The 13,591-nt window shown below is 53.1% G+C and overlaps 1 protein-coding gene across 4 annotated transcripts; it reads right to left on the reverse strand.

Moving 5' to 3' along the window:
* Positions 1-641: 641 nt before the first annotated feature.
* Crtc2 (CREB regulated transcription coactivator 2) lies at positions 642-13,414 on the reverse strand. Of its 4 annotated transcripts, none has more exons than XM_045138699.1 (14): positions 13,165-13,412; positions 10,301-10,402; positions 10,107-10,223; positions 8,775-8,836; positions 8,127-8,195; positions 7,005-7,096; positions 6,871-6,900; positions 6,640-6,704; positions 6,485-6,534; positions 6,128-6,372; positions 5,371-5,774; positions 2,051-2,320; positions 1,413-1,599; positions 642-1,286 (listed from the first exon to the last, which is right to left on the reverse strand). In XM_045138699.1, the coding sequence occupies exons 1-14, from the start codon at positions 13,291-13,293 to the stop codon at positions 1,066-1,068; spliced, it is 2,043 nt and encodes a 680-aa protein (XP_044994634.1). In that variant the 5' UTR covers positions 13,294-13,412; the 3' UTR covers positions 642-1,065. The 4 variants fall into 4 exon arrangements, 3 of the variants coding, with proteins under 3 accessions (XP_044994634.1, XP_004667258.1, XP_044994635.1); XM_004667201.2 differs by having other exon boundaries at positions 13,138-13,412; XR_006634299.1 differs by lacking the exon at positions 642-1,286 and adding an exon at positions 1,788-1,852 and having other exon boundaries at positions 1,464-1,599; positions 13,138-13,413.
* Between the last annotated feature and the right edge of the window lie 177 nt (positions 13,415-13,591).

Consider the following 13,591-nt stretch of genomic DNA (forward strand, 5'->3'; position numbering starts at 1 on the left):
TAGGTGGGGAAATGTAGTACTGACCTACGAGAATGAGGTCAGAGGCTGACATAGGCCCTTCAAACCCAAATGACCAGGGAAGGCAGCAAAGACCTAGATGGAATGGAGGCTGTAGTCATTAAATCCCTTCTTTGGAAGCCTTCAAGCTGAGGCCAACTACCCCCGGGAGAGCTGGAGTCATTCTACCAGAAACATCAGACCTGTGACCTTGGCCAGCAGCCATCTCCTCACCCGACTCACTGCCAGGCCTCAAAATGAACACAAGGAAGAACTTGTCTGGCCAGTCAGAGCGCCCTGGTCCCTTCCCTGATGCTGTGGTGAGTCCTAGACAAACATGGGGGCATATGAGGTGATTTCCTGCTGCCATTCATGAAAACCTATATCCATCCGGGCTGTCTTACTGAGGGAATAAACCTGAGGCTGGAGGGACCTGGGGACTCTTCCACAAAGTACAATAATACTGAAAGGGCTTTTGTTAAAGCCTAGGAAAGTGGTACACACCAGTAATTTAGCACTCAGGAAGCTGGGGCAGAAACAGCAAGAGTCCTAGGCCGGCCTGAAATACACGGGGATACTCAAAACAGCCAAAAGGTTCCTAGATCCCTAGCCACCTACCAAGCAGCAGCCAATCACTCTGAAGGTTTGATAGAATTTTTTTATTAACATATAATATATTTAATAAAAAATAATGTCCACTCTGGCTCTCTCCTCCACCACAGGGGGAAGAGTGGTAGAGGGGCTGGCACTGCCCACCCCTCGCATCCGGACAAGCCCAGCCTCCAGGGTTTCCCTCTACCCCCCGCTTTCCAACAGGCTCTGACCTCCAGGCAGACGGGTTTCAAAGTTACAAGTGCTTTAGGCCCTCCCTTGAGCTCCCCCGGGCCCACCCACTGTGCAGCATGAGGGGTCACCTGGACAAGCCCCTTGCCTTTGCTGGTTCTTAAGACCCTTCATTCTAGTGAGAGGATCTGGGGACAGAGAGTGGAGTCTACTGGCCAGGGGAAGGGAGGAAAGGGACAGTGATGGGGGGACAGGGCCAAAAAGAAAGATGGTGGTGAGGTCCTCTCACTGTAGTCGGTCACTACGGAATGAATCCTCCACGGCAGGGTCGGGCAGCAGGGCACAGGGATCACTCAGCATGGTTAGTCCTTCCAGACCCAGCGGCTCCATGTGCAGCTCATCGTCCAGCCCCAGGCCCAGCTCCAAGCCAGCTGCTGACACCTCAAAGCCAGGCACTCCAGCCAGGGCTACTGCGATCTCCTTCGAGAAACCTGGAGAGGCGTCCCCTGGGGGCAGAAGAGGTGGGTGAGGGCCTGTGCCCCACAAACACTCGCCAAGCCTTTCCATCTCCTATAGCCCCCATGCAGGTCCTGTGCCCTCCTCCGACTCTGCTATCACCCACGCACCCTCACCTGTGAGGATGATGTTAGGCCCTGAGCCATGGCGGGAACAGTGGGTCAAATTCTGGTGGTTGAGGGCATGAGCATCCCGGGAGCCACCCGCTGGCCCTTCGCCCCCTAAAAATTCAGGCCCTTCAGAAAAGCCAGGGGCATCCAGCACCAGGCTGGTCGACGGGCTCTCCATGTTGAACTGCTCCAGCTAGGGACACACAGACAGGCCTTGAGGAAGTGGGCTTCAGAACAAGGTGCCCTGCCTAGCCTGGTGACACACGCCCCTGGCCCAGCAAGCTGCGTCCAACCCAGGAACAGAGGCAAAGACAAGGGAGGCGGCAGCAAGCAGAGCAACAAAGGCGAGCACGGGGCCCGGAGTAAGTGTGGGCACCGTACCTGCTGGCCAGAGCACGCGCATGCCAGGAGAGGACGGGTCAAGGCAGGAGTCATCAAAGAGCAAGCTGAGCGGAAACAGGGCAGGAGCAGGGGTCAGACGCAGAAGGACAGGAGCCCCAAGCTGCCAGTGCTGTTACTTGGGAGGAGCGCTCCCTCTCCAGGTCCCCCAACTTAGTGTGCACAGAAGATGGTGGGGGAGGGGAGGCCCCCCAGACTCGCCCTCAGCCCCTCCCTTGCTTCCGAACTGGGGGCCTGATACTCACATTCCCCAGGCTGAAGTCGTTCACTGGCCGATGGTAAGACTGTTGCCTGTGCCCACTGGACCCCGGTGGACACAGTGGCCCGTAATGTAGCTGCCTGCCTGGGGGCTGCCCGGCTGAGGACGGCACTAAGCAGACGTGAGAGGGCAACCCTGGCTGCTGTAGAGGCTTTGGGGTGGCTGGTTGGGTGGGCAAAACCAGACTCGGAGGGCTATATGGGTATGGGGGTAGCCGCTGGTCAGTAGGCAGCTTACTGGTATCCAAGGGGATGCCCTGAAAAGAAGCAAGGAAAAAGTCCTTGGTGTGCACCCCCAAGAACTCAGAGTTCCCCACCCTCTAAGCTGCACCCGTTCTCAAAACAAACACAATGCTTCGAGCCAGATATGGTGGTCCATGCCCGTAATCACTGCACTCGGGAGGCTGAGGCAAGAAGATTTGTGAGTTTGAGGTTAGCATGGGCTGAAAGTAAGACCTGTCCAAATTAAAAAAAAAAAAAAAAAAACACATAAAGAACCTGCAGTGGAGCTGGAGATGGCTCAACGGTTAAGGTGCCTGCTGTAAACACTAATGACCTGAGTTCGATTCCCTAGTACCCATGTAAAGCCGATGTACAAAATGGTGCATGCAACTGGAGTTTTGTTTGCAGTGGCTAGAGGCCTTGGCGTGCCCATTCTCATTCTCTTTCTGCTTGCAAATAAAATAAAATTTAGGGCTGGAGCAATGGCATAGCGGTGAGGCACTTGCATATGAAGCATAAGGACCCAGGTTGGATTCCCCAGGACCCATGTAAGCCAGATGCACAAGGTGGCACATGCATCTGGAATACATTTGCAGTGGCTACAGGCCCTGTGCACCCATTCTCTCTATCTGTCTCTTTCTCTCAAATAAAAAAATATATATATTTATTTGGTTTCTCAAGGTAAGGTCTCGCTCTAGCTCAGGTTTACCTGGATTTCACTATGTAGTCTCAGGGTGGCCTCAAACTCATGCCTCCTGAGTGCTGGGATGAAAGGTGTGCGCCACCACACCTGGTTAAAATTATATATATATATATATATATATATATATATATATATAATTTTTTTTTAATGAGAGAGAGAAAGAGGGAGGGAGGGAGGAAGAAAGAAGCAGATAGAGAGAATGGGCGTGTCAGGGCCTCCAGCTAATGCAAACAAACTCCAGATGCATGTGCCACCTTGTGCATCAGGCTTACATGGGTCCTGGGAAATCCAACCTGGGTCCTTTGGCTTTGCAGATAAACACCTTAACTGCTAAGACATCTCTCCAACCCTAAATAAAATATTTTTAAAAAATAAAATAAACTGGGTGTGGTGGTGATGCCTTTAATCCCAGCACTTGGGAGGCAGAGGCAGGAGGATCGCAGTGAGTTCAAGGCTACCCTGAGACTACATAGTGAATTCCAAGTCAGCCTGGGCTAGAGCGAGACCCTACCTGGAAAAAAACAAAAATAAAATAAGCCAGGTGTGGTGGTATAAGCCTTTAATCCCAGCACTCAGGAGGCAGAGGTAGGAGGATTGCCGAAAGTCTGAGGCCACCCTGAGACTCCCCCTTAAAACAAAACAAAAAAACAGCACTGTTCTATGCCATGGACACCTTGGGAAAGTTATACAAAAGTAGACATCAAGGGGCTAGAGAGACGGCTTAGCAGTTAAGGTGTTTGCCTGCGAACCCTAAGGATCCAGGTTCAATTCCCTGTACCCATGAAAGCCAGATACACAAAGTGGTGTCTGGCGTTCATCTGCAGTGACCACAGGCCATGGTGTATTCATTTTCTCTCTCTCAAATAAATAAACAAATAAAAATGTTTAAAAAGTAGAAATCAGAACAGAAGTGCTAAGTGAGGCTAACCACAGGTTAACTGAATCCACTCCAGAAGTGGTAATTCCTAAACCTTTGTATTTAACTGGCTGTCAATCATCAAGAACTTGTGACACACTTCACAGGTGAATAATAACACCACAGTGAAGATGAAAACTGTAATTCCAAAGCCATGAAAAGGCCAGACAGGAGGTGAGGGGAGGGGGGGAGGGGAGGGAAAGGAGAGGAGGAGGCAAGCTGCCCTCACGCCACACTTGGGACAGAGGAGCTGTCACTTACTGGCATGGCTTGGTCTTCCCTACAAGAGGGGGAAAAAGATGGAACACTGAACACACATCCAGGGAGGAGAAATGAAGAGGAAAGGAGGGCAGAGGAGCAGGAAAGATCGGCAGTGAGAAGGGCAAGGAAAAGGAAAGGAAGGGGAGTAAGCAAGAAGAGCTCAGGATTCCAGCACTTAGACACAAGCCCTACAATCAAGAGCATCAAAAAACTACAGCCAGGTGTGGTAGTGCACCCTGTAACCCCAGCACTTGAAAAGGAAGGAGAACCAGTTCAAAAGTTCAAGGCCAGCTTCAGGTATATAGTCAGATGGGAGGCCAGCCTGGCCTACATGAGGCCCTATCTCAAAACCAAAAAAAAAATGCCTGGGTCCTCCTCCCAGCTCTTCTTAACTTGCTGCGTAAACCTGGAGAAGTTGCTCTCCCTCTAGACCTATGAATTCGGAAGGAAGGAAGGAAGGAAGGAAGGAAGGAAGGAAGGAAGGAAGGAAGGAAGGAAGGAAGGAAGGAAGGAAGGAAGGAAGGGGGAGGAAGGAGGGGAAGAGGAAGGGAAGGAAGAAGGAAGAGGGGAGGACAGGGCAGTGGATGACAAGGGGGAGGGGTGGGAACAGAAAGAGAAGGTTAAGAATAGAGAGAGGATGCTGGGTGTGGTGGCGCACACCTTTAATCCCAGCACTTGGGAGGCAGAGGAAGGAGGATCTCCGTGAATTTGAGGCCACCCTGAAACTATATAGTTAATTCCAGGTCAACCTGAACCAGAGTGAGAGCCTACCTCGAAAAACAAACAAACAAAAAAAAGAATAGAGAGAGAAGAAAAGCTGAAGGACATATCACAAGTCCACGCGTGTGCCCGAGCCAGGCTGGGGCTCCGTACTTCGTGTGCACGCGGCCGTGTTTGATGCTGACAAAACCATCCTCACTGCTCAATGACACTGCTGGGGCTCGTGGGCATTAACAAGCAACTAGTGAAAGGAGACAGGTAGCCAGAGGCAGGGCTAAGCCCGGAAAGCAAAAGGCCTAGTGCCAGGGTGTGCGCTCCTGAGCAAGGCGGGGAAGATGGATAAAAGAAGGGGTGGGGAGACTGAGCAGTAAGACAAGGGGTGCGGGAAGAAAGGAGAGGAGAGGAGGCATCTGAAGAAAGAGGGAAAGTTTGGCAGAAAAGAGGGGGAAGGGAGGCAGATATGTAGGGAAGGCATCCACGCATACCTGAGTGATGGAAGACAAGGTGGGTGACATTGTTGGCGAAAACTGTTTGGGCAGCTGCTGTTGGGGCCTTCTGGCGTCGGCTGGGCCCGCGGGCAAACTCAGGGGACTTAGGGGCACACGGCGGTGGCGGGGGGAGGTCCCAGGAGTAGAAGCTGGGTAGGGGGGTGCGCCCAGGACAGGAGATGAAGTAGAGGAGGAGGAGGAGGAGGAGAGGGCTGGAGCACTAAGTGATGGGTGGCCCAGGGAGGTGGCAGGCAGTGCATGGTGGGCCAAGGAGGAGGCAGGCAATGAGGGGTGACTGTGGGAACCCTGGAGCTGGGGCTGAGGACTGCTCAGCGAAGCCTGGAGGTTGGGGTTACTTAGGGAAGACTGCAGGGACGGGTGGCTGAGAGGTGAGTGAAGTCCTGCAGGCACAGACAAAAACCAGAGATGCCAACATTACTGATGGGAACTGGCTCCTTTCTGCCTAGAATGGGAGCAGCGACCAGACGATGGCAACACAATGTCCTCCCTACTCTGTCCCTGACCGTGAGATTGGCACTGCCCACCTAGAGATTACTTTCCTTTTTTTTCCCCTTTGGATAAGCCATAACTACCTACCCATTTTTGCTGAGAACTGCAGTGAGGGGATGTGGGGCCACAGGGTTGGTGGGCTGGGTGGGCAGTCATTGGTTCCCAGCTCAAGTCTCCCTCTACTTCATCCCTCTAGCCAGGCAGCCCCTGGTAGGTATGTGGCCAGGACAGGCCAGCCACTCACCTGGTGCGTCATAGCTGGGGCCCAGGCCCAATCCTCCACTGATACCCAGATGGGTCATGGTGTGAGTCAGATTGGAGGTACTGTTGCCCCCACTCAGGTTGGGATAGGCTGTCTCCTCGGGGTCCAGGGGGGTGGGCAGTGGGGGAGGAAAGTGCAGGTTGGTGAGGTCAGGTAGCGAGCCCCCCGTGTTCATGGCAGGCGGGAGGACAGGCACATTGGCAGGCTGGTCAGGAGATGGAAAGATGCTAGGGGAAGACAAAGGGACCAGGTCAGAGAAGAGCAGAAACAGTCTTCCACACCTCCCTGTTCTTCCCTCCCTCAATCCCACTCCTTAGCTAGCATTAGCATGGCACTTACTTGATTCCAGGGACTTCACAGGATCGAGGTCGGGAGGAAGATGAGGACAGCTAAGGAGAAAAGAGGGTGGAGGTAAGGACAGCTCAGGAACGGCTGGGAGGCAGGCCTCATGGAGAGAGCATGGGAGTGTGGAAGCACCCAGGGCCCACACTTACCTTCTTAGCATCCCAAGGTTTCAGCAGATGCTTGTCATCTAGCAAGTTCTCCTCAATAGCAGGGACTTGAAAGAAAAAGACTGGTGATGGGAAGGCTGGAGGAGGAGACAAGGCAAGACAGGAAGCAGAGGCAGACAGGGGGAAGTCCAGCTCTCTGACCCTGCACAAAGTCCCCAATACCAGCCAAAAAACTCTGGCATTTGCTACCCACAAGTAATGCAGAACCCATACCTTTGGAGTCCATTTCGCCATCCACAAAACCTGCAAGGGAAACAAGGAGTGGGCTGTGGTGCCCACTTGCTTGCCTGCCTCAGTGGAAAGTCGCTCCCCACCCTGGGATCTCCAAGCCTCTCCTCATAACTTACCTCCTCGGACACTGGGAGGTGTGGGGCCTGGGTAAGTGTTCTGGGGGTTGGGGTTCATCACACTTGTGTGAAGGGCGGAGTCAGAGCTTGTCCTGTGGAGGGAGCAGAAATGAACAACAGTGACAATCTTCCAGGTACTCAAATGCCGCCCAGCAGTGGGAAACACACGCTGGGCTAGAGAAGGGTGGAGATGAGGGAGTAGGGCTCCCCAGACACTACAGTGAAGAGATGTGGCCTACAGTAAGCAAGGACCAGCCAGGTGTGGTGGCGCACACCTTTAATCCCAGCACTCAGGGGGCAAAGGTAGAAGGATCGCTGTGAGTTCAAGGCCACCCTGAGACTTCATACTGAATTCAAGGTCAGTCTCCCCAGAAAAAAGCAAGCAAGCAAGTACCATATGGGGATGGTGGCTCACATATATATGATACCAGCACTAGGAAGCTGAGTTAGAAGGATCCCCATGAGTTTGTGGACAACCTGGATAACAGTGTAAGTCCCAGATCAGCTTCCACTAGTGAAACACCCTACCTAAAAACCATAAATATAAGCTAGGCGTGGTGGTACATGGCTTTATTCTAGCACTCTGGAGGCAGAGGTAGGAGTATCGCCAGCCTGAGACTACAGAGTGAGTTCCAGGTCAGCCTAAGCTAGAGTGAGACCCTGCCTTGAAAAACAAGAAAACAAATAAATAAATAAAAAGCAAGAAACTGGGTGTGGTGACACATGCCTTTAATCCCAGCACTGAGAGGCAGATGTGGGAGGATCACCATGCATTTGAGGCCACCCCAAGACTACACAGTGAATTTCAGGTCAGTCTGGACTAGAGCAAAACCCTACCTCGAAAAACCAAAGTAAATAAATAAAAAGCGGGCTGGAGAGATGGCTTAGTGGTTAAGCACTTGCCTGTGAGGCCTAAGGACCCCAGTTCGAGGCTCAATACCCCGGAACCTACATAAGCCAGATGCACAAGGTGGAGCATGCATCTGGAGTTCATTTGCAGTGGCTGGAGGCCCTGGCGTGACCATTCTCTCTCTCTCTGCCTCTTTCTCCCTCTGTCTGTCACTCTCAAATAAATAAATAAAATATTTAATAAATAAATAAATAAAAAGCAAGGACCATTACCTGTTAAGCGAAGATGGCAGTCGAAACAACTGACCCTTCTCTGCTGGGAAGTTGCCCCAAGGCACTGTCCTAGGAGAGAAAATCGAGGCTGTGACGAGGAGGAGGGCTGGCAGCAGACAAGTTGGTGGTGGGCTGGGACACGTGGGAACCCGGAGTGAGCACCTCGAGGCTGCAGCTCCCAGCCAGGACCCCGCCTCTTTCTAGTTCTGCTGATTTCTATGACCCGTGAGCCTCCTCCTCTAATCAACTTAAGACCTAGAAACTTCCAATTTCTCTCTGCCAAGATGAATAGAGATGTTGAAGCCCACTGATTCTGCCAGACATGAGCAGAGGTTCAGAGACCTAACAGCATCACACCTGGCACCCACCCCTCAAAGAAGGCAGCCATTTTCACCTGCCACCCTGCCATTCTCCCCTCCCCCTGACATACACGCCCCAGCTTGGCTATAGTTCCATTGGTCCATATCTGGCTGGACTGGGAGGCCTGGCCACTCTTGTCAACATAGCCCAGACTGGACTCTGATCACCTACTCTGGCTGCCCCACCCTCCCCTATGGGCCACTGTGGGAGGAAGTACTACTGAAACCCTAGCCCCTTCAGGTCACGTCAGAGCACGTGGGCAGGAGGTTCCGCCTGCTCTGGACTCACCTTCTCCAGCTGGACTCTGGGGGAGGAGACAAGTAGGCAGGACTGTAGGGAGAACTGTCAATGTGGAGAGCTGCGGTTAAGGAAACGAGCAGAGAGGGGCTGGATAGGTGAGAGGCCAGACGAGGGAAGAATAAGGGCAGCGGTGAGTGGTTCTTTCAAGAAACGCATAAGCTGGGCACGAGGGCTCACGCTTATAATCCTCGCTCCAAGGATGCTACGGCAGAAGGATTTTTGATCTCCAGTCCAGCTTGGGCTATACAGAGAGTTCTTAGCCAGCCTGAACTTACCTCAAAAAAATAAATAAATAAATAAAGGGGGGGGCATGGTGGCACACACCTTTAATCCCAGCACTGGGAGGCAGAGGTAGGAGGATTGCCGTGAGTTTGAAGCCACCCTGAAAGTACAGAGTGAATTCCAGGTCAATCTGGGTTAGAGTGAGACTCTACTTCAGAAAAATAAGTAAATAAATAGGTTGGAGAGATGGCTCAGCAGTTAAGCCGCTTGCCTTCAAAGCCCAACAACCCAGGTTTGAGTCCCTAGTACCCACATAAAGCCAGATGCACAAAGTGGCACATGCATGTGGAGTTCGTTTGCAGTGGTTGAAGGCTTTGATGTGCCTATTCTCTCTCTGTCTCTTCTCTCTCTGTACTTGCAAATAAATAAATAAGAATATTAAAAAAAAAAAAAAGAGATGGCTCAGTGATTATTAACAGTGCTACCCATGCAAACATGAGGGCAAGAGAGGGCCTGACACCACCTGAGTTTGATTCCCTAGCACCCATGTTAAACAGCTAGGCATGGCCATGTACACCCGTGACCCCATATAGGGAGCACAGATGGGCTCATAGAAAAAGCAAGCTCCAGAATCAGTAAGAGGCGCCATCTGAAGGATGAGCGGTGGAGGAGGGGGACCCAATGCTCTCCTCACACGTGTGTGTACACACATATGCATCATGCCACACATACATACACACCAAAATGAAAAAAAGAAGCAGCAGCCAAGTGTAATCCCAGCACTTTGGAGGCTGAGAGAGGGGAACTGAGAATTCAAGGCCATTTTAGACAGTAAATTCCAATCCAGCCTGGACTCCACAAAGAGACCCTGTCTCAGAAACAGAAATAAATGGCCAGATGTGGTGGTGCACGCCTTTAATCCCAGCACTCTGGAGGCAGAGGTAGGAGGACTGCTGTGAGTTGGAGACCACCCTGAGAGACTACAGAGTGAATTCCAGGTCAGCCTGGGCTAGAGTGAGACCCTACCTTGAAAAACCAAACAGTCCAAAGCTCCTTCCCACCACATTCTACCCACCCAGTACACTTTGTGAAGGATATGTGGCGAGGGTATCGGCGGAGTGGAGACACCATCCTCCGGGGATCTCGCTGCACCCGTTCTACCAGCCCATGGTGCCGAGTACTTCGAGATGAATCCAACGGTGAATGGAGGGGGCTCTGCCAACAAGGACAGGTGAGTCATCAGGGGAAGCAGCATGAGAGCCTCTGCTCCTCCCTGGCTGCTGGCCACTCACCTGGAACTCAGCCAGGCCAGAGCCAATCTGGTTAACATTGGGCAGAGAACCACCATAATGGGAGCTCCTGGTGTAAGCCAGTCGCAGCTTCTGGGCCTGTAACTAAGACATAAGAGACAAAGGGGATTGTCAGAGAGGGTTCTGAACACTGTTGCCTTTGGCCACCTTTGTCACCTCTGTCACCAGAAGACACTGTTTTAGGTATCTGTCAGTACAAATTCAGCCATGGGGAAAGGTCAGTGAGACCTGGCAGGACCAACCACCCTAGCTCTTCTGCGGGGTACCTCCATGCATGAACTCCCCGACTGAGCAGGGCCTGTCGCTGTGGAGCCTCGCGTAAACGGGAGTCTCTGTAGAAGCTACCCGGAATACCAAGGCAAGTCACAGGAGCAGCTGCCTATTAGGCACCTCTGCCTTCATGTTCAGACACATCCAGGACTAACGAGAAGTGGATGTCACAGATCCGTTACTGCCAGTCTCTTTCTGGAGAGCAATGTTCTGGGTGATGGCACTTGACCAGCCTCAGGACAAGGTGGCAGAACGTGCACCTCCCACATAGAAGATCAAAGAATGACGGCTCTCCTGCTAGAAAAGCAGTGTCCTAACCAAGAGGCATCTTTCCATTGGATATGAAGCCCCCTGAGTTGGCAGGGGGGACAGAAAGAACACAGTAGCCTGGGCCGGGGTCAAGGCCAGGGCTACCTCCTTGGCTCATCTCCACTTCAGGGAGATATCTGGCACAGAGGTGGGACCCGGTCACACTCAGCTGAATGTGGCCTCAGCGTGTCTACAGACCTCAAGCCCCTCTGTGAGAGACGAGAGGCTCCTCCCAAGGCTCAGCCACTGCCACCAGCCAGAGTCAGGATGGAGCCATGGAGAGGAGAGAATCAGAGAGGGATAAGTTCTGAGCGCTTCCAGGGTCACACAGAAGCCAACATCAGAACTGGCTTCCCGGGAGTCCAGGTGGGGAGTGCTGGCCACTGGGCCACTGTTAATATGGATGGAACCTCTCACTCTCAGTGGTGCAGGTCCTCTGGGCCATGTCTGCCTCAAGTGATCCCTGCCCACGCTGGCCAGGTAGCAGGCTGAGCCTTATGTCTTTCATCTCAAGCTCAAGATGTTTGGGTCCCCAGGCCCTGGCCACGTGTGTCCATTAGATTTCACTGTACAATGGAGAAGTTAGCAAAGAAAAGGATTGGTACAAGGGGTCTTTTGATAAACAAAAAAAAAAAAAAAAAAAACAGATGCCCCAGCTACAAGTTTCTCTCTCACAGCCTTTGTTTGTGCACACACAAGCCCCAAGATTATACCATGCCCCTGCTAGAATCATTGTCCAGAGGGCAGGGCTTAAAGCCATCAGCTGGAAACTAGCCTCTCCCATCTTCTTGTCTCTGTCCTTACCAAGATGCAAAGGCCTTAAAGGGAGCAGACAGATAGATGGTCATAACCCTCATACACACACACACACACACATTTGCTTCCTCACTTACCTTTCTTAACTCCCACAAACTAGGGCACATGGTCCCTAGGGACTCAAAGGGAAAAACACATGAGCACACACACACAAAGACAGCTATAAGAGCCAAGGGAGGGCTGGAGAGATGGCTTAGTGATTAAGCGCTTGCCTGTGAAGCCTAAGGACCCCAGTTCGAGGCTCGATTCCCCAGGACCCATGTTAGCCAGATACACAAGGGGGCGCATGTGCCTGGAGTTCATTTGCAGTGGCTGGAGGCCCTGGCGCGCCCATTCTCTCTTCTCTCTCTCCCTCTCTCTCTGTCACTCTCAAATAAATAAATAAAAATGAACAAAAAATATTTTTTAAAAAAGAGCCAAGGGAGTCACAGTCTCACACACACAAGCAACCACAGGCCAGCAGAAAGTCTTGAAATGTGGTGTATCGATTTCCCCATCTCCCCTTAAGTTCTTTCCAGCTCTTCCTTATGAAAGATCACAGCGTACTCACCTGCTGTTTTAAGAAATCTCTCCCTCAACTAGGACTGCATACCTGCTCCTAGCCCCCTGAAACCCAGCAACGACGACCACAGGGGGTTTTAGAAGCATCTTGACAGCAGCCTCAAAGGTTTTTTGTTTGTCTGTCTGTCTGTCTGTCTGGTGGCACTTTCCAGGTAGGAATAACTACTTCCCATTTACAGAGGACCTTAAAAAGCACTTCAAAAATTCACTCACAAAGTAGTGTGTCATGTCCCTCAGAAGCTCACCGAACATACAAGAAGATTCCCGTTCCCCAAGTTAGGGTTTTAAGGAGGCCAGGGCAAAAACAAGCAGCGTTCTGTGAGTAAGGGACCTCACCTTCATTCACGTCAGGAAACCACATGAAGCACTTAAAAAAGGAAGCCAAGGGACACGGGACGCAGGAGGGGACTTCCTGCCCCACTCTGTACCCAGCACACAGCTCGATCAAAACCACTCGAGTGGGTGGGGGGCAGGGGTGGGGGTGGGGTTCCCTTAGGTACCAAAGCGCCAGTGAGTGTCATAACCCGGGCAGAGATCACAAAGTCAGAGAGGGCCAGGTGGGGAATGAGGAGATAAGGAAGACTCCACATCCCCATGCCACAGTGCAAGATCCAGGGTGCTTCAGTGGAGTCCCCGGGCTCGGCCAGGGATGGACGAGGACCACCCCCTGCGCGCCGGCGCTCGAGCGGCCCATCTTCCTGGCCACTTCACGTCTCTCTCCCCGCGGCTGGCTGACCCTCGGGCGCCGACCCCGCGTCCCTTCCCGGCCCGGCCCGGCCCGGCGGCCCCACAGCGCGGGGCCACAGCGTTCACGCTCCCGCGCCGCGCCCCGCCTCGCCTCTCCCCCGACGGCGGCCCCTCACCCGGGTGGAGCCGATGTCCATCATCACCTCCTCGAAGGCCGCCGTCTCCTCGGCCTGACGCTGCTTCTGCAACGCGATCTTCTCGCTAAACTTGCGCGGATTGGAAGCTGAGGCCGTGGCGGAGGAGCCCGGTCCGTTGGCTCCTGGCGTCGCCATCTTCTTCTCGCTGCCCTCCCCTCCACTTTCCCAGTTCTAGCCACGGCCTCCGCCGCGGGCCCCGCTCCGGCCCGGCTCCTTTTCAGCCTTAGCCGTAGCCGCCGCCGCCTCCGCAAACCCCTAGCGGCCTGGCCCCTAGCCTAGCCCTGACCTGAGGCGCTTCGCCCGCCGGGACTCGTAGTTTGTTTACGTGCCTCGTCGACGCCCTCAGCCACGCAGCACCGGGAGGAAGCGGACTACATTTCCCAGCAAGCCCTGCGGACTCCGGGAGCCGCGCACGCTCACCACCCCCTCGCCT

The sequence above is a fragment of the Jaculus jaculus genome, chromosome 19 (assembly GCF_020740685.1).
Source record: "Jaculus jaculus isolate mJacJac1 chromosome 19, mJacJac1.mat.Y.cur, whole genome shotgun sequence".
NCBI classification, from domain to species: domain Eukaryota; kingdom Metazoa; phylum Chordata; class Mammalia; order Rodentia; family Dipodidae; genus Jaculus; species Jaculus jaculus.